A 21,593-nucleotide genomic window follows, 5' to 3' on the forward strand; every position below is an offset into this window, starting at 1 on the left:
TCCACCACAGTAAGCATTGTGTGTAACATCATTTAATTTTGGGGGTATTAATAATTACATTTAATTAATTGATCATTGTGGCTATCCAAATTGAAATGTTAGCCCAAAATGTGTGTTCTTTTTAAGTGTTTGTTTTCTGTATTCTGTGCAGTTATGTAATTTTACATGCTATCTTTAAAAGAGAGCGTATGGGTCGTATTTTTGCCTAGGACAACTTTGTAGACTTAGGCCTTACACATTATCAATGTTTCAAATCCTAGTGCTGCTTTTTGGCTTAGATTTAGTCACTAACAAGCTTTCACAAGTCTATCAAAATATCAGCAATTATTCTGGTGCATTAATAAGGACTTTTTCTTTAATGTCTGAGTGAATGCAGTAGTGAAATAAGTGTTATGTTAACAGAAGATCTAAAACCAGGAGGAAAAAAAATGCTTCGCAGTGTAATACAAATACTGGAGAAATCTCAAATCTTTTACTTGCAAACCCTAAATGTCAGAAATAAAATGATCCGAACACCTGAAAAAGATTCAAACTACTTCTGGTGTTCAATGACTCTGCTGAAAGGGTAACTGAAGAACTTTAGGAGCCCAGAAACTAGCAGAGTTTTACAGTTCAGGACATTAGTTTTATTTAGCGTATATGTAAAATCGCCAAGGAACCAGCGTGTTGAAAAAAACCACTGGTGTGAAACAGAAGTGCTCACCTGTGCCCCTAAGATGATGGCAAGCTTGACTCCTGTTTGGTTGCAATGTGCTCGCAAAGGCCTGGCCCTAAAAGCACGGAGCACCTGCAGGAGTTTGGTTTGGGTTTTTTTCTTTTTTCCTTCTTCTTTTCAACCTGTAGCTGTGCAGTACCCCAAGGCAGAAATCTCCCCCGTGTTAAGTCTGAATGCCTTGGCTGAGTTCTGGAGAAGCCGTTTGGCAGAGAGAAGAAAGATTCTTTCCCTTCAAGGCCTGAGGGTATCAGCGTGGTGGGGTATCCAGTGGAGCTGACGTAGCAGTGTGCATTTCCTTCCCTGCATTGCTCTTTGTAGTACTGTGATCTGAAAAGGAGTGTTTGTAAATCATCTGCATTTTCTTTTTCTCCAGAGATCCCATATACAACCCACTACATTTCTTACACTTGAAGCTACTTGGTTTTGTTGTGCAGCAGGCTTTGTCTTAACTTTACTGTTAAGGCTTTTTTATTTGTTGCCAAAAGTCTATTTGCTATATTTTGAAGATCTCAAATACTGAGAGGGAAAGTGTTGCTCCACGTTCCTTTTTCTTAGTGGCAGCTTACAGGGCTTCTGTGTTGCCGTACAGAGGTACAGTACTGGCAGTGAAAGACTATTAGCCAGGACTGCTTCTGAAAAAAGTCCCATCATCATACGAAGGCCTCATCATGAATGTACTTTTTATTATGTAAATTAGGATCAATTCTTTTTTAACATCTTCCAAATATTCAGAGCTATGACATTATAAAAATATACAATAATCTGTCCCGTCTTCTATTCTTCCCAAGTGAATTGCATGTTACTTTGTTCCATGAGAAATTCTGAAGTTCTTTCCACCCATTTTATTAATTGCTTATTCAGTTAAATATTTGTTAATTCTCTTTGAAGTCTAGGACACTCACTCTGAATTATGCAGTTTTGCAAATGTCATTAAATATTTTGAAAAGAGTGGCACTCCCAGGAAGAGGGGACAGCCCTGACTGTCACTAATCAACTGTTTCCCATCTAACGCTTGAACTGAGGTTGAGGTGGTAGTCTAAGGAGCACAGGCTCACTGTTTTGGACAACTGAATTGAGTAGAATTGATAAGGTGCAAAAAAGTAGATAGGTTTCAGTAGATCACAGAAAGGCCCAAGTTGTTAAGATGTTCTTGGGTAGATAGTCAGGGTAAGAGAGGTTTCTGAGTCTGATTCCTTTTTGAAAAACAGGAAAAACAATTTTTTTTCCTCTTAAGTTTCCATTTAACCAATAAATTGGACTTTTTGAAGCAATGACCTGAAGCAGACCCTGTGTTGGTCTAAATTGGTATGGAACATGGGACTTCTGCTTAATTTGTGGTGATTCTTTTGGTCTTTTCTATCAAAGATGTTGCCCTTTTAATTGTTACTTAAAATTCATTGATCAAGCAACACTGTCTATATTCTCAAGATAAAACCCTCCACCTGAACTCACTTGGGTCCAAACCCCTCAGTCAGGGGAGATTAGGGATTTGGACTCCGCCATGGTTGTAGCTGAAAGGTGAACAGCAGCAAGACTTTATTTTCAAAGGTAACTGGTTACTGACCAAGCATCCTGGTGATGTTTGTGGTGGATATAGGTTTTGGGAACATTGTTAGTTTCTTTATCTCATGGGGTAAAAAAATCAGATAATTTAATTAGAAACAGAGCACAATACATCTAAATATATAGTTGTAAAGCCAGATGCTCAATTATTTGTAATTGGCTTGCCATGTACTTCACAATACACTAATAAAAACCCTTCTGAAAAAGGGATGCACTGCTGTTTATATCACCACAACAAAACTAGTTAAATTTTTGCCATGAAAAAGGGGAAATTAGTTTCTGTTTCTCTGGATGAAAATTTATGAGTTCCTGTGATAGAAGACATTTTAGTGCTATTAGGACATTTTAGCTTTGCTCTTCTTTTTCTGGTAGTTAGTGTGCCTTTTTTTGTCCTTTCCTTAAGCGAAGGGGAGGGAGGCAGCTTGAAGTGCAGAGCAAAGAGTAAATTTTTGTAATTTTATATTGTAGTCAGGAAGGAGTATTTCTGAGGGCAATGCTTTCTTCTGCTCATTAGTGTCCTTTCCAAACTTCTGCTTTGTTCACTGGGACAGAATTTGCAGAAATTTTAATTGTTCCGCAGGGATTTTACAGGATTTGTATTTGGACCTGGGTTGCTGGTGTTCCGCCTTCTCCAGGATCTTATAGTTTTCTTCTGCTCATGCTTGTGCCAAAGATACTCGATAACTCTTGAGTTCAGCTTCTGCAGTGATGGAGGAAATGTGAGGCTGTTTCTCTGGAGTTGCTTTCCTCTAGTGGTAGAGGTCAGCATTTGGCTGTGACAGCTCTCCTTTATTTTTTTGGCAGGCAGTTCTCTTACATTCTTGTTGCTGAGATCATCCCCACTAGGGCTTTCAGAAGAACATCTGACTGGGGCTCAAATTCTTCACCTTCTGCTGTTCTGACCATATAGTATGTTATAGGAAGGGTCTCAGTCATTTACCATTAATAATTAATTCAATTCTAGATACCTTTTGTTGGCTCAAAGATCTATGAATTTGTGTTTTCTTTCTTTTATCATGATTTGGTTTCATGTTGAGGGTGTGGATTCTTTTAATCCCAAGGATAATTTAAAAGAAAAAAAAGTATAATTAAATTACTGCAGTCTGAGTCATACTTGGTCTGTGAGTTTAGTTCCCTGGCCTTCCCACACAGCATTTCCGATACGCAGTGAGCTGAGGGTGTGCAGGAAAGACTGTAGAGTGACCTACATACTGTTTAACTCTTTACTAATGAGTGGCTTTCTGACATTAGGTATAGCCATTGCCTCTTTGGATTCTGTCTTTTCTGTGTGATAGCTGTATCCATTACATTTTCCTGCTCCTAAGTGGTTTTCATAAAAAAACATTTTAAGATTTCTATTTGGATTGGTTTAAGCATCTTGTTTAGATAAATTGATCAGAAAAATTAGTAAATTAACTATTTTAGAATGTGAAGCATAGGCATTGAGATTTATCCTCAAGTAGAATGTACGGCTTCTTTCACGTAGTATTTTATCACTTCGAAGAGAAAAGTTTGTTTGGCTGCCCTCCTGCAGGCAAAGAAGTAGTCATCTCAGGCTCTCAGTAATATAAAAGGTCTGTAAAGCCCAGAAACGCTGTGACCATGTCATGCAAGCTCCCTTGTTGGCATATGTTCTCGAATCTGTTCAAGAAAGGTTGTGATACAGAACTAACTTCATTGACGTTGGGCTTGCCTGTCAGCTTTGCTGTCATGCAGTGGTTGGTTGATTTTTCTTGGCTCTGTATGAGAATGTGTTTTTTTGAATAATCCCTTCTGTGGCTGCTGATGCCCTGGGTTTGTGAAACCGCCACGGCTGCTCCTTTTAAGAAACTTTGAATCTCTGTCTTACTCTGTTTAATGTAGACGTCATCCGGGATTGCAGTTGATACAGCCAACTGGAGGATCCCAATTTTCTCTGAGACCGGACGACCCAGTTTTGAGTCACCCCTTTGCACGGATGCTCATAGGTTGGGTTTCCCCTGCTAGGCCAGGATTAACCTCCATTGTCTGGGTTCTTCACAGGGAAGCGCAGTGATCCAAGTGCTTCCTCAGGCACACCAGCCAAAGCGCACTCTCGGACGGGGGATTTACCCTTCCATGGTGGCGCTTGACATAGTCATTATACAAAAGTCACTGGAAATGAGGGTCTGGGGGATCGCATTAGTTTCAGCCATCCTGGGTACGTTCTGCATGGCAGTCTGGTAGTGCGCAGTGTGCTGTGACCGCAGGTCGGTCTGCACCTCGGGGCTCGGGGTAGGCTGAATGTGTGGTGGTTCCAGAAGACTGCAGTTGTACTTGCCCAGCTGCTATAGTGATGGGATCAGAACAGGTTAATGGTGTTTTTAAAGAAAATGGTATATTTAAGCTACCAAAAGCAAATTTCCATATAAGTATCTATTACATTCCCTTTGCAAAACTGCAGAAATCAAACTCTGCCTCCTGCCTTCCTTCAATCAATATTCAAAAGACTGTCTATCTTAAGCAGTGTGAAACTGAGGAAGTGTCACTGAATATGACCCTGACGCATCAGCCACAAAGGTTGCACTTTAGATTTTGTGTTACAGCTTGTGATTGCTCATGTATCTAAAATTTGGCAACAGATGGATAGTATTTTGTCTAATGCATAACACTCCTCTGTCCCTCTCTCAGCACTTAATGCTACTGCAGACATCTTTTCAACAGAGCCATGCAGTTATAATCAATAATATGTGAGCTGATGTTTCTGCTCAATAACATACAGCCACTTAAATGCCCTTCTGAAGTATTTTGACCCCTGGAGAGATCTACTTTAGTACAACCATTTTCCCTATTGAAATGGAGATATTTGCTATTCAGCACAGCTGGGACTTGAGAGGAGAGAAGCGGATTCAAATAGGGATAAAGTCTACATGCCGTGCTGTTAAGGGGGCAAGGCCTCTGGAAGGCTTAGCAGTGATTTTTGAATAATTTGTCCATTTAGTGCTGTTCTAGTATGATTGACATTAAGCTACCAGCAATTAAAGGAGATCAGACTCTAATATTAATTGTACAGTTTCTTCATTATGAAGTGTTAATTCCAGTATAGAATAGCTGTTGAAAGCAGGATGTTACTAGGAGTATTTCATAAAAGAAGCACCATTAAAATGCAGCTCAGAAAGACTGGAAGTTATTTGAATGTATTGGGTTTTTTCCTCTTCTGCCTTCCAGGCAGAAGAGAGGCAGTCAGCACTTTCCAAGATGGGGTATTAAATTAGTGCAAGATGCAGGTAAGAACAAATAGGTATCTTTGCGTAGAAGGTATTTTAAGCCAGCAGGTCAGGTCTTGGATTCATCCTGTTGGCTTTCTGTTGTCTTAGTATTACAAAAACAGAAGGAAAACATACAAAATATACTGACATATTTTTAAAAAGTTATCAACAACAGGCATTATTCCAGTGACCAAGTATCTTCTATACAAGATAAATGCAAGGAAAAGCAGTGTGTGTGTGTGTACATATATATATGTATGTATTTTTTGATAAATGTATATATGTAATTTTACACAATATGCGAGACAGCTTTTTGTAGTTCAGAGTTGACAGATGGGTCAGGACTTAGGAAATGGGATGTGGCTGAAAGTGCCCTTGTACTTTGGCAATCTCCAATCTCATGGTTTTCAAGACTTTGCCAACATATTGCTTGGGGCATCATTTATTTAAACTGAGGGTGTAAGACTTGGTTAGCAACCTTCACTAGAAGTGAAATTAATAGGCAAGAATAAATGAAAGAGGAATCTTCTGCAAGTATACAGGCTTGTAGCATTAATAGGTGTCTGTCTGTCTATGCAAATAGGAGGTAATCTCACACTAGCTAGGACTGTAGCCAGAATAACACCTTTTGATTTATACTGTTCTGACTAAAACAAGGGAAAAAAAGTATTGGGAAGTGTTGGTAAATAATTTTCATTTTCCCCTTGCCTTGTCCTTAATTCCCTCCCACAAGAAAAAGAAATATGATTAGGAAAAGCCAAAATAAAGGACAATGCATCATATGCTGACAATGACTGAATTTGGCTTCCTTGGGTGGAGGAGGAGGAATTGAAAAATAAAAGGTCTTCAGGTTGAGAGACTAATGTATGCTCCCAAGCTGATCTGTACTGTTTAGCACAGGGAAGAGAAAGGAGTTATGAATAACAAGAACTGCTCTCTTATGTCTTCATCATTTTATTCTATCAAGCTGTTAGTGTAGGCTCTGCAAAATTTGTGAGGCTGAAATTTGCCAAGATTTATGGTTGGGTGTAGAAATACTGCCTTACTTTCAGATTAAAACAGCTAGCAGTAGTAAATCAATACATGCACGTCTGCAGACCTGCCATGAGCTTGGCTTATAAATACATATTAACATTCATCTGGTTTAATTACTCATCTTCCCAAATCATTGTCTTGATTAGTGATCATTTCTAAGTATGAAAAAAAGGATAAAAGAAATTGCTAGACTGTAGAAATAATATTCCAGACTTGTAATTTGAACCTGTTTGGAACTTCATTATTTTGCTTGCAAATTAATTATGATTTTCAAAAAACTCCTGTATCTTTCATGGCTACGTGGAACTCTGTGCTCTCATATTTTTTTTGTATTCTTTCTGGGAGCCACAGAAACTATGATAATTTATTTCAAATAATATTGTTTCAGTTTTTGCTTTTGGTTGTGTGTAAAATGCGGATTTTTTCAGTGTTTTACTTTTAACCCAGGCATAATTTGTGTCCGTTCTGTAGCATTAGTGTAAGAGAACAACGGGGTAAGACCATTTGCTTTCTTAAAATAACATGGCTTTGTTCTTTGATCTTGTAGCTGTGGGAAACTAACTCCTTCCCATATACCTGAATAGCCTTGTCAGTAGGTGCACAGGCAAATTCCTGCAGAAAATGTAGATTGTCCTGTGTTTTCTTGAGTAAGAATGATTGTAGTACTAAAAAGTGGGTTAGCCAAGAATTCCAAATATCTTTTAAATTAATTATCTCTTTTTTGTAAAATAAGGATTCTCCGCAGTTTCTTTGCTAAACCGGATGCTGAATGATACAGATTAGAAAGTGCAGCCTGCTTTGTGAGGCAGGAATTGAGAGGCAGACGTCTTGATTTTTTTTCTAATGTTGTAGCATTTACTGGTAACTTCTTGTGTGAATGTTTTAATGTATGTTAGTTGATTTATGATAATTTATGATAATTCTGAGATTTGTTATTTGTGACTATCTGAATAACTGCACAAATAATTTTCATGTGAATGATCCTCAGTTCAGTGTCTTATGGTAAAAATTTCTATAATGCTTTCAGTGTAAGAGTACTTCATATAAATTACAATATACTATATTAGAAGTAGAATAGTAGCAAATGAGTTTCTAAACCATTCAGTCTAAGTTACACACATCACTTCATATTCCGCCCAACTCTAAAATATTTTTCTCAAAGAACAGTGCCTTATAATTTGTAAGAAAAACACAGAGTGGTCTTTCACTAATGTTGGTCGTCAAACTCACTAGAATATTGGCAGGAAACAACACTTTTAATGTCAACCAGCATTTGTGTCCCTGCAGACAGATGTTTGAAAATGTAACGTAACTCGACGTAGTTCACACCTTTTAAAATACCTCACATGTGAGTTTTCAAATCAGTAAATAGAAAAATCTCCTAAAAGTATAGGTGAAGATAAGTTGTGAAGTTATTACTTAGCTCTGCTGAACTTTTGATTTTATAAACTGTAAAGATGATGATAAACATAAACTATTTCCTTTTTCAAAAGAACAGACACTTTGGTTAATGCATTACTGTGATTTTTATTTTCTTCAGTGTAGGAGAAAGCAAGCTACAGTTACTTAGACAATACTTGCACTTCGAAGTGTGTCAAAGAGGCAAATCCGCTTGTGTTTCTGATAGGTTATTTATCCTGCTTAACCTATAAACTGTAAAGTAACAAGGCTACTGAACTGATAGATAGCCTAGCAGATGGTTCAGAGATTATGCTAAATCACCTCAGCTTGTCAGAAGTTAGGTTGGGTTACTACAGGGGCAGTGGCTGCAAGAAACACTGAATGGGATCATTTTTCTCAGTTTGTCGCTTGAAATTCCATTTTTCTTCACAGCATGTGGCATCTTGTGTCTTTACAGTTAAAACAGATAGGTAATCAACAAATTTAGGACCAGCATGTTAGTATTCTGGCTTTCATAAGAATCATTAGGATGATGAGAATCTTTAGGTATCTGTGATATGAAAGATGATCTCCTGTGCAGGGCAAGAGGTTGGCTCTGCCACTTTTGCTGCTGTTGCTCTTTCCTTTTTCAGTGTCTGGAGCTGTTGCTTTGGTCTCTCGCTACCATCAAGTTGAGCATTATTATTTTGCTAGCCTAAGAAAGGTTAAATGGAAATTAAATGCCATGTGTTTAGTAGTAAAAACCATGTTGCAGCTAAGCAAGGATAGGCCAAGATTCAGGGCTTTGAAAAAAATCTCACCCTGAAGAATGGGTGATTATTGATCATAGTTCTGTCAAATATCTGTATTCACATCCTCAGTGGAGCAACTGAGGCAACAGATGCTGATAAACTTGTCAGAGCCTAGAATAGAAGTTATAGGTTCATCCTTCAGAATTTGCCTTTTTTTTTTTTTTTTTTAATTAACAAAGCCCCCAAACAAACCCTAATGTAAAGATTATGTACTTTGTATTTTAAGATCTCATTATTTCAATTCTACTGCTGTTGTGTTTTTCTCAAAGTGGCATCAAATGAATTCTTCTTGATGCCTGCCAGGGAAGAATACAAGAGCCTTCCCTTCCGACTCCAAAAGCTCTTGGAGGGGAGGCTTCATGGATTTTTTAACTTTTTTTAATTATTTTTTTCCCCATGATTGTATCATCATAGTACTGAAGAATAACTGCTGTATTTCACATATTGCAACGTTCTTAACCTTATAAAGTAAAACTAAATAAACATGCCATTACTTTTTTTGTTGATTTAAGATTGACAGAGAAAACGCCTCTGCTGGCAATTGTTGGAAATTTGTTCGTTTACTACACACTAGAAAGCCACATTAGGAATGCTGTTTTAGTGTCAGCTGTAATATGTCTTAAACATTTAAAATACCCAGAGATACTAAAAAAAGGCAATTTTCCTGAGTTGTGCTAAATGAAAGGGCATTGTACAGTTGGTCATGCTTTTAGGACAGTTAGTTGTGCGAAAAGGAGCATACTAATTGAAAACCCTTTGCAAAATGTCATAAAAATAGCTGTAGGATGCTAACAGGACTTTTCCCCCTTGATTTTCAGTCAGCTTTTAAGAAATGGATGGAGATTATTCACGTCTCTACAAAGCAAGAGGAAGCAAACATTTCCTGATTTTAAAAACATTTCTTCCCTATCCCCACAGCTCATCTTTGGCTAAACCAGGAAATAACTACTCTTAAGAAAAACAAAATGGGTAGCTGAAAAATGATACTCTCCAAAATCTTATTCCTGTGTGTCACTTTGCTACTTCTTACGGTTTTGAATTCCTGGTTCTTTTGAGCTATAAGGAGTAGTTACATTTGTGTAGAGCCTGTAAACTATAAATCAAATACCTATTCATAAAATACTTCTTTTTATCTGTTAAAATTAATACTCTCCAAGAAACTAAGAAGGCATTTGTTCATGCTTCACCTAATTGTATATGTCCGTCATGCTAAGCATCTGCTCTTCTAAGGACAGAAAGCTGTAAGAGCTGATAGTATATCTGATTTTGCATCTGGTTTTGCTACTTTTGATTACTTCTCAGTGAAATCTGGAGTTGTAACCTACCGACTCTGAAGGAAAGGTCATTTGTACCAAAGTAATATTAGTTTGTACTGTGCTGATGTTGGTAACTGCATCAGCAATGATGATGATGATACATGGTTTTATCCACTGATTCTTATTGAAAACACAAATATGGAAAACTTAAATGAAGAATTAAAGGTAGAGAGGTTGTGAAGAAAGCTTGCTTGATCTTGTGAAGAAGAAACAGCAGCATGTAAGACTATTGAATTGTCAGTAAAGCCAAAGATCTGTAGATCTGTGGGGTTAGGAGTTTTTGATTGTTTTTTTTTTATGTCTGTTGGTTTTGGAGGTTTTTTTGGTTTGTTTTTTGTTTTAGTACACAGATCCTAACTCCTCAAAAATAGTCTTTACATTAATAGACAAAATGTAATTTTAGTCATTTTGTAAAGACAATCAAAACAGTAGTTGGCTTCCATAATAACAAATTCTAATTTATTTGGAGGTATTATTTATCTCCCAAGTAAAATAATAAAAAAAACAACAAGGAGAACTACTTGGATATTTGGGTATCTTGAAAATACGATCTTTCTCTCTGAAGTACCAGAGAGTCAAAGGGACAATTAATAAGAAAGGAACTAGCTTTATGTCAAAACCACACAACCATTTAACAGCTTGTTATCAAAGCAGTGCTCTAACTTTAATTTAGGTTAACAAGGAAGTCCTATTTTGCACACAGTGAAAAATATGATCCAATACCTGAAACGGGGCACATCTGGCTGAGTTGATTAACCCAGTGTTTGCATATCTGAAGCTAGTAAAGGAGATTTTGCTGAACCAAACAAATTAGCCAAATCTATAACAATTTCAAAACACAGCTTGTACTAAGCTAAATTATGCATACCCATTAACTGTGCAAATAAAAATAAGAAAAATATAACTGCAACTTTTCATGTAATTTTTAATTATGCACTAAAAATGATTGGTCCAGCTTTTGGTGGTAGGTACTCATTATGTTCCGGTAGCAAATCTTTAGGTCCATGAGGGCCATAAAGCAAATGAGTGATTCCAAAGAGTTTCTCAAAGAACAGTGTGTCTTCCAACAACGGCAAACAAAATATGGACAAAATGTTCTCAGCAATGTCTCCTTCTACACTGGGGCATAGATGTGGTGAAGAAGAATTTAAAAATGGAAACCATATGGTTTGATTCTGTTCTCCAAACTCAGTATTCTGCTGGATTGAATAGATTTCTTTATCAAGTTTTTGTAGGAGAACATTTACCCATAATTAAATAGCAGGATTGTATTGGCAATTATTTTCTGACATTCCCCTTATTGAGAAATGAAAAATTTGATACATGGAGAAACAAAACCTCCTTCTGTTTATCTAAGCTTAAAAGGGAGCAGCAAGAGCTTGAGGTTCAGTACGCCACTTTCCCAAGATGTAGCAGAGAGAGGGAGGTATGGGAATCAGAAAAAACCTTTTGTACTGCTCAGAGGCTGCTCTGAGCTTGGTTTTTGGATCCAGGAGGAAAGACTGCTGGGGCTGATCATGTTCCTTTGGTTGTGCTGTTGGCTTAGAAATGCCCTGAACACTGAAAGAGCAGTGAGGAATGGGAGCCAGCTGTACCAAGTCAGCCCCTGCTGACAACTCCCTTGACTCTTTTCCTCAGTTACAGGGAATTTTCTTTGCTCCTTTTGCACCAGGTAGTATAGAGGAGCTGAGAACTGCTGCATAGATGAGGCCTTCCCATGGACTGCTCAGGTTTCTCCTCTTCAGGTCTCAGTTGAGATGAATGGGTTGGGCTTCCACATACTCTACAAGTAAGATAGAAAGTGATGTGGGTTTGGCTATTAAGACCATTAGTTTCACGTAAATGTTTTGAGTTGTACTGTTCAAAATAGAATACTCTGTGTTTGGGGAGATGAGGGTGCTGTCTGAAAAGTTGCACATCACTGATCTGTAGAAGTCAGTGTTTGTTATGTGCATTTGTTTAGGGTCATACTGAAGGATAATATTATTCCCTTTCAAGCAGGAATCTACTGCATTTAGAGCACATGCAAGGTGCCCACTGACCATGTTGTGCACTGAATAAGGGCATGTTTGGATAAGAATGTTATTTTTTGTTGTGTTTTGTTTGTTTGTTTGTCTTTAAAGCTGATTTACAGTCTAGGCATCCCCACCTGTATGTTCTTTTTAATGTTACAATTAATATACAGGAATTGCTTTGGAAGTATTTGCTTTATCCATTTTGTTCTAGTTATTTACCCTAGTCTAAAGTAAGGTTTATTTTCACGTGGATCCACTCAGTAACTGCAATGTATTTTAGGATGAACTGATCTGCTCTCCCACATGACCCTCTGTACTGGGTCTGGCTGAGATGCAGTTAATTCTCCCCATAGCAGCCCTCGTAGTGCTGCGCTCTGCATTGGTAGCTAGAAAGGTGTTGATAACACAGCAGTGTTTTGGCTACTGCTGAGCAGTGCTGGCACAGCATCAAGGCTGTCTCTCCAACATTTTTGCCACCCTCAATGGCAGGCTGGGGCTGGGCAAGATCTTGGGAGGGGACATAACCAGGACAGCTGACCTAAACTAACCAAACAGATATTCCATACCATATGATGTCAGATCAGATATAAAAGCTAAGTAAAGGGAGACGGAAGGGGGGCATTTTTGTCTTCCGGAGCAACCACTACGCGTACTGAAGCCCTGCTTCCCGGGAAGTGGCCAGACATCGCCTGCTGATGGGAAGTAGAGAATAACGTCATTTGTTCTTCTTTGCTTTCACGTGCAACCTTTGCTTTCACTTTATTAAACTGTGAAGATTTTGTGTGATGAATGTAGATGTTAACGATAATTCTTAAATATGTGATGCACAGAGGCGAGGGGTGGAATGTATTGGCTTTGTGTGGCAATGTTTTTGGTATCGGGGGGGTTACAGGGGTGGCTTCTGTGAGAAGCTGTTGGAAGCTTCCCCTGTGCCCAACAAAGCCCATACCAGCCGGCTCTAAGATGGACCCGCCACTGGCCAAGGCCGAGCCCATCAGCGATAGTGGTAACATCTCTGTGATAACATTTTTAAGAAGGAAAAAAAGTTGCTGGGACGGAAACGGACAGAGGAGTGAGAACATGTAAGAGAAACAACCCTGCAGACCTGCAGGTCAGTGAAGAAGGAGGGGGCGGAGGTGCTCCAGGTGCCAGAGCAAAGATTCCCCGGCAGCCTGTGGGGAAGACCATGGTGAGGCAGGCTGTCCCCCTGCAGCCCATGGAGGACCCCACGCTGGAGCAGGTGGGTGCCTCAAGGAGGCTGTGACCCTGTGGGAAGCCCGCGCTGGAGCAGGCTCCTGGCAGGACCTGCAGATCTGTGGAGAGAGGAGCCCGCGCTGGAGCAGGTTTGCTGGCAGGACTTGTGACCCTGTGGGGGACCCACGCTGGAGCAGTGTGCTCCTGAAGGATTGCACGCCGTGGAAGGGATCCACACTGGAGCAGTTTGTGAAGAATTGCAGTCTGTGGGAAGGACCCACATTGGAGGACTGTCTCCTGTGGGAGGGACCCCACGCTGGAGCAGGGGAAGTGTGTGGTGAGTCCTGCCCCTGAGGAGGATGAAGCGGCAGAGATAACGTGTGATGAACTGACCGTAAACCCCATTCCCCGTCCCCCTGCACCGCTGGGGGGGGTAGGTAGAGAATCTGGGAGTGAAGTTGTGCCCGGGAAGAAGGGAGGAGTGGAGGGAAGGTGTTTTGAGATTTGGTTTTATTTCTCATTACCCTACTCTGGTTGATGGGTAATAAATTGAGTTAATTTTCCCCAAGTTGAGTCTGTTTTGCCCATGACGGTAATTGGCAAGTGATCTCTCCTGTCCTTATCTCGACCCACAAGCCCTTTGTTTTATTTTTCTCTCCCCTGTCCAGCTGAGGAGGGGGAGTGATAGAATGGTTTTGGTGGGCACCTGGCGTCCAGACAGGGTGAACCCACCACAGTGTTTTTGACCTGCCACATCTTCCTTGCTGGTTCTGCCTGGTTGTTGTGCTCTCTCTTGTCTTTGGGTCACCTGGTGAGAATATTGGCTCCCTATCAAAATTTTTGTGTTCAGCCAGGTTCTCTTTCCTTTCACAATTCCACCTTATAGTGAGTCCATGTGCTCAGAGCCACTTAGATGTTATGAAATCTGTGCTTGGTTTTACCACATGACTCTGGCTCTTACAAATAAAGAGCATTCCATGAAGGGGAGTGATAAGATGCTAAGATGTAAAAATTAATCTAGAATAAACACAGAAGATATGCAGCATTGTTTCTGCATAGCAGAGGAGTTCTGACAGCACTACAGTAATGCAAGGGATAACAGCAGGATCTTTAGGAATGCTATTTTTACAGCTGGACTGGACTTAGGCAAAGAGAGAGCACTGTGTTGTATCTTCAACATAAAGTTCTGGACAGTTCCGGATGGAGGACCTAACCAGCTCTAAAAGGCAAGGACTTTCCATGGTAGCAGAGATCCTTCTGGCATGTTAGTGTCCGAATCAATGTCAGGTGGTAGAGAAACCTTTGCAGCACAAGCTGGAAGACAGTTTGAAAGTACAGCAAAGGGAAGCACTGTGAGCTTGGTGGTATGAGGTATATTGCGTTAAGCTGCTGGGGACAAAGATTTCAACAATTCATTCCAGACAACCCCTATCAAGCCTCTCACTGCCTGTTCTAATTGTACCTCCCCTAATGCACACACAGATAAGTTCTTTCAACACTCAAAATAGCACTTGTGGCAGAGACTTCAAGCTACTTCATTCCCTATTCTTTGTCATGCTCATGATGACATCTTATCGCCCTCACATTTGGAAGTATGTTCATTATACTAGCAGATGTACAAAGGGAGAAAAATAAACAGTGGTTCAGTTTGATCCATGTACGTAGTTTTCTAAGGACCCTTTTCTTTCAACGTCATGGAGGTTGCCAAAATTAGGCTTCAGTGACGTTTCAAAAGTCAAAACTATTCCTAGCTATTTGTAATAAATGTCAGTGGGATTATTTGTACTTGGTTTGACTGTGTTGCTGAACAATGTGGTTTTTAAAAAGTATATGGTGATGCTTGGCTTCAAGTCTTCCACTTCAAAAGTATCTAAGACAAAGGTATAGTGCTGTGTTTTGACATTCACATTGCCTGGCAGTAGATCTTCTTAGGGCAGCTGAGTAGGTGGGGATTACCCTTTCATTTCTACACAAAGAGTATGTAATGGGCAGTGGTAAGCATTATCCTATTAAGTAGTAGTACTGCTTATCTTCCTAACTTGGCTTTTGAACAAGTTTCTTCTTTATCTCCTATCCAAATACACATTGGTATTGGTGTTCTGTAATATAACGATAGCTTGTACACTGGTATGCAGACTGTTACTGAACATACCCCTTTTAATCCCATAACCAATGCCCCCTGGCAATTATTTACCTGCCTCTTACCCAAGCCCTCTCTTCCTTAATGCGTTAGTTGACATTGGTGCAAGTGCTGTATAGAAAAGAGATGCAAAGCTGAAAACATCTTTCAATCTCCAAAAATAATTCAAACTAAAGAGAGAATGTGTTAGCAGCACTCAAAAAAAAAAAAAAGAAAGGAACTCACTATTGCTGCTGAACATTCATTTGATGTTATATTTGGGAGAAAAATAACCTACTTAATAAGGAGTACCGAGTTGCTTGTCACCAGCCAGATTAGCAGTTATTTACCAAGATTAGCACTTAATTTAAAAGAAAGCGTATTTTAAAAAATTACCTCAGAGGAGAGGGAATGAACAACCACCAATCATTGTAGAAATGATTCTGCCAACCATGAGAGATGTGCTCTGCCTTAGGTATCAGGTCTCACCAAGCATGCAATAAGGCTTTGGAGCAGAAGAGTAGCCTCAGCAGGGTGCCTGAGGTAACTAGATGTGTGTGAGCTTTGAGAGGAATGATGATCTTCAGGCAAGACCTAACATCATAGACATCTTTGGAATATAAGTTTTCTTTTGCTTGCTGTGTTCCTTTTTGTGAGCAGGCAATACATACTAGTTTGCACCATGACTTTGATGTGTTTTATAGCTCATTGATTTCTGGTGGGTCTCAATTGCAGTTGCACCCAGCAAATGAGCAGTTGAAGACAGGACATTGTGTTAACAGCGGTATTAGGACTGCAGAATTCATGAGGAAGGAAGTAGATTTTCACGATGGTCATCGTTTGAAGGAAGCACTTACGAGGAACTGCAAGGAGTAATTTCCCCTGATCTCAAACCACATGGTGGGAGCAAGGAGGGGATGTATCCCTCTGCCCAGGCTCAGGTGGGGTGAACTGCATTTCTGTGCTTCATGGCAGGACTGGAGAGCTAGCACATGGGAGGAGTATTCACAGGGAAAATCGTAAGAGAAATCGTGGTGATGGCTGTTATTGTTATGCTGGTTCTCCGAATCATTCCTAGACTCACACTGCTGAAAATTTTTGGCAGTCTTCCATGATAGCTGGTTCTTTGCAGGAGCCATGCTATCTAGGACAGTGAATTAAATCACTAGTGGTCTTGCACATGGGAAGATGGTCCCTGAAGTGGCTGTAAAGAACAGACATGCAGACACCTGTTTATGGGTGTGTGTCAGCATCAGTGGGCCAGCGCAGTCCATAGCCAGCCCCTGACCCCTTCCCTGACCGAACTGGCTGAGGGTTGCAGTTACTTGGTTTACGTAGATAACCAGTGCCACAATTTTTCACCACCACCACTTTCTACACTTTCAAGAACTGAAACAGTAGCAGGGACAAGATCATCCTTCAGGGATTTTTTTCCCACAAAGGGTTATGTAGCTCTTCACTTTAAGAAGCTTAGGGAAGCTGATAGGATATGGAGAATGCTGGCTGTCAAATGTAATGCTGGGTGCAAGCAACTTGGGACACAAGAGTTTAGTGGATCTTGAAAAGCAGTATCCCTGAACAGTTTGCCACTCTCATCTATAACATGTACATTTACTCTGCAGTCAGAAAAATTCTGGAGAACATTTGAGAAGTTTTGACTTACGGACTAGAGAGCTTTCTAAATGCAATGACGTATTTGGAAAATAAGTGGCACTAATAAGGAAGCACCTGCTCCAACTATTAGGCACAATTTCTATTGCTTTATTACAGCTTCTAGCATGGTATATTTAGGTATGCACTGATTTTCATTGATGCTTGTACATTTTTATGCTATAGATGGAGAGTTCTATTTTATATCAGTGTAGACCCTCACAATTTCAGATAAAATAAGGAAGCCAACACCTAGTGGCTAGTGTCCCGGGTTTACCCCCTTGCAACTATTCGAAGCCATACAATAACTTTTTGAATAAACAGAAGGTGCCCGACACTGGTCACAAAGAGTGGTAACTACGCTGAAACATGCATTTAAATGTTCTTTAGGGGCAACATACTTTGTAAATAGGCTTCATCCTTGAATAACTATCACCTTGCAAGTGAACAGTTATTTGAGTACTCTTAACTAACTAAGCTTAACTTTATTTATTAGGCTTCTTGAAGAACTTTTAAGATTAATACAGCTACTGTAGAAACTGAGTTAGTTGTCTTTTGAAATAATGTCTTTTTGAAATGATACTTGCTCTGTTGAAGTTAAATTTAGTAGGTGAACTGGCAAAACTTCAATCTTCCCCAAATTCCATTTTCTTATGCTGGTAACATTTCTCATAATTTTCAGTTCATTTTGGGTTCCTGTACAATAGTAAAGAACCTCTTAGCACACAGTGCTTAGGTATACCTTTTAATGTAGTAAGTTACCTTACATTCTCATGTGAAAACAAACATGTTACATTGTTTCTCTCTTGTATACTTACAGCACTGGATCGAATGTATTTCACAACCAAACAGAGGAGGTTGTGATAAGGAACTTGGGAAACCTGTGCTCTCTTTCAGATTCCGCTGCTCATGCAGGCCAAGGGAGTTGCTTTTTTTAAATTGAAACTGGGATTTGACTTCCAAGGAAAACTGCAAGTTTTCACCAGCAGCGACAAATTCTACTGTAAATTTGATCAAAAACCCTAATACTGACAGACTTTGCAGAGCACTTCAGAAACAGCAATTGTTCCTATAGCTGGGATTGCTGCCCGCCTGTTTCTTGAGCTTAATTGCTCTTAGCTCACTGGGTGTTTGCCTTTGGACTGCGTAGCAGATTGGTACCTGGGCTGCCCAGTTATTGAGAAGTTGAGGAACAGGCAATGAGAAAAAGAATACTGAAACTTTCCTGAGGGATATTTTGGTTTTAGTTGAAATTGTTTACATATCAATTTTCCATTTTAAAAATACAGAAAATTTTTACCACCTTTGCTGATCAGCTTTGATAAATCTGACTTGCACTTGTCACCCTCCAGAGCAAAGTTTTTAACCTTTTTGCATTTGTCAGTGGGGGAGAAAGGGATAGCTAAGTTTTTTTTACTGTTGGTTTGTTGGGTTTTTTTGTGGTTTTTTTTTTTCTGTACTGTGTTAGTTAGCAAGCCTAGCACTGACAAGGCAGCTTGTCTGCTTTATCTGGTATATATACTGAGACAGTTCAAGCTTATGTCTAAAACATGGTTTCTTATATGTACCAGGATTTTAATTGTATTGTATTCTTTTCTATAAAGCACTTTTTCTCTGGTTTGTTTTGTGATTCTGCGGTATCACTGAGAACATAGGGAGAATAGAATGAGTTCATGCTTGAAATTGTTGATCTTTTTTGTCACTTCCATCCGTGTATGAGTTTTCATTATATAATTATATAATCTATATATTATTCCATTTTGTTAAAAGTAAGGGTAATAGGATATACAATAATGTGAACTGGGTATCTGTTGTAATAGGATGTTCTTTTCTCATTTTCCTTACGTATGTCTAATACGTTTTAGGTATGGGAAAATTGTATCGACAAAGGCTATTTTGGATAAGACAACAAACAAATGTAAAGGTATGTATATTTGCCTTTGTTACATTCACCTGAAAGTCCTAACTGATTCTATAAAATATGCTAATATTGTATTTTAAGTGCTTTTAATCTTTTTTTGTTTTGTTTTGAGGTGGTTTTTTTTGCCATTCTTATTCCTAAACTAGTCTTATTCTTGCCCGTGGTTGGTGTACTCAATACGTTTGTTTCCAGTGGAGCTGGCAGACAGCCTATGTCAGTGGTGCCGGAGTGAAGCTGACATGCACAGCGCTGGCTGGCAGTTTGCCTCTATTTTAAAAACAAAAATGGAGTTAAAAGCAGCTCTTCCTCTTTTGCCTGGAGAAACTAGGGAAGCTTACAGAAGACCATTCAACTGTACTAAGCATCTGAAAAAATTATATAGTGTGGAAATCAGCTCCATTGATTAGAGTAGTTTAAAGCAGCACTTAATTACATGTTCCAATACTCTAATTGTGTTTTGTTATATGCTATTGAATGCATTGGGAGAAAAGAGAGGGTTAGTTTTCACTGAAGTAATTGCAGCTGGAAAAAAATTAGAACTCCTTTAGTTAAGCTGGATACATCAGTTCACTGATTTTCATCACTCATTGCAATTGCAGTGAGATCATATCCCAGTAACGCGCATGGCGGGATAAGGTGTGGTAGCAGACATTGAAATATCAGATTTCAGACCTCTTTTTTTTTTTTTTTTTTTACAATTAAGAGGATAATTTCTAAGCAAAGTGAAGAATTAAGTCAGCTGATTTAGCAATGTTAATAAGCATAAAGCTCATGAATGAGCGTAAAGCTGATAGGCAGAGGCAGGAGAGGAGAGTTCATCATTAATAAGGACACAGTTTTTGTGCAGAACTTGAAAGCAGTGCAGGGGCATAGCTTCTCAGTTCCCCATCTTAAGCAATTAAAGGGGTCCTGACAGTTCAGAAACTGAAATTTCTGGATATTTTTTCCCTAGCTTTTATGCAGATGTCATCTGCATATATTGTGACTAGGAAAGAGGAGGTGCTCTTTTCAATTATTTTAATTCATTATATCTGCATATATTGTGACTAGGAAAGAGGAGGTGCTCTTTTCAATTATTTTAATTCATTAATACCTATGACAGCACTTAACTCCCCCAGTTCCTGAAGACTTCAGTAGCTTTGTCACTGATACAGAAATTTTCACATTAATGTTTTAAGAGATTTAAGCTGACTTTTCCAATGCAGATTTTAAATCTCTCTGGTGAAAAGCGGTAACTAACAGTCTGTATACAGCAAATTAAGGCTGCAGGGAAGCTCACTGCATGTCATTGAAATTGCAGTAGGAGCATAAGTAGGCAGAATGCAGATACCTACCTGGAATTTAACCAAAAGATTGACAGCATCTCTGGCTTTTGCCAAAAAAAACCATACCATGGGTATGGAACAACAAGCAATTAAGTTTATGTATCATCTAGGAGGTGGCAAAGCCAGCTTTGATGGCATGCTTGGTATCACTATATAATTTATATATATTGCGCCCTGCAGTGTGGTGGTGTTGATAACCTAGCCTGTCAAGGGTATGGAAAGCTAGTTTTGGGTATGGAAAGCTAGTTTTGCTTTGGCAGCACAAAACTTGGTATGAGCTAATTCACTCTGTTTCATGTCAAGATTTAAGAGTCCACAACACCACAAGTTACATAGAACAATATGCTGCTTTCTTCAGCTTCTTGGCAGGTTAAATAAGCTTGCACTGATGTACGAGGCTGCTCGAGCTGTTTTTCCCAAGTTAAGGACTTCAAAGCTTGTTCAGTTTTTTATCTTTACACAACCATTTTGTCCTCAGTATAGACTTATTGTGAGAGAATACTGTTACCTTCTGAAGAAATAATTCCATTTTCTACTCCTCTAGAGGTTTTTTTTTTTTTTTAGTTGTTGGGAGTTTTGTTTGTTTTCTTTTAACCTAACTTAAACATTGGAGAGGGATTTCTTTAATATTTGAGGTAGTTCACTGGTGGGAAAGAAGGGGGTTGAAAAATACAGAATGAGGTTTGCAATAACATCGAGGGGAAGTAGCTTCCAAAATCTGAGTGCCTTTTGTGAGGCTTGAGCATCCAACTCTCAGGTTGCATTAAAAATCCCAGCCTGTAAGGTCAGTGTCTGTAAAGGCCAAGGTATATTGCTCTTCAGATGTCCTGGAATCCATTAGCTGTATGTTGTTGTTCAGAATAAGAAAAGAAGTTATTGCAAATTTATGGAAATTGTTACAATTAACTTTGGGTTTACTTTAATGTTTAAAGATTGCCTTATATGGCATAAACAATGCTTTCAGGACAGTTTTTTACATCCTGGCTTCAGTAACAGCAGTGGGAAAAACTGATTTGACTTCACTGAAGCTGGGTTTTCACTCACTTTTTAAATTTAACTGTCTTTTATGTATATACAAGGAAGTAACTAATTCACCAAAAATTGGGTTACGCTGCAGTAGATATGCATCTCCTAAACTAAAGTCCTCTCCCAGTTTTGAGTAAATGATGTGTAACTTAGAGGCTTATTCGTCATTTATTCAAACTGGACTAAGAATTGAGTTTAGAAAAATTAACAGATTATGCTTTACTTTCTGATCTCTATAAAATAAACTGATGATGTCACTTTTGCTCTTAGAAGGTACATACCAGGTAACACAAAG

The 21,593-nt window shown here is 39.0% G+C and overlaps 1 protein-coding gene across 4 annotated transcripts in view; it reads left to right on the plus strand.

The window, feature by feature from the left end:
• The window catches only part of RBMS1 (RNA binding motif single stranded interacting protein 1), a 148,369-nt gene that overhangs the window by 90,504 nt on the left and 36,272 nt on the right, over positions 1-21,593 (plus strand). For all 4 annotated transcript variants that reach the window (XM_075028586.1, XM_075028587.1, XM_075028588.1 and 1 more), the window contains exon 3: positions 18,892-18,950. In XM_075028586.1, coding sequence (XP_074884687.1) covers positions 18,892-18,950 — 59 coding nt within the window. The remainder of the gene's footprint in view (positions 1-18,891; positions 18,951-21,593) is intronic.

This window comes from Buteo buteo, chromosome 5 (assembly GCF_964188355.1).
Source record: "Buteo buteo chromosome 5, bButBut1.hap1.1, whole genome shotgun sequence".
Lineage (NCBI taxonomy): Eukaryota > Metazoa > Chordata > Aves > Accipitriformes > Accipitridae > Buteo > Buteo buteo.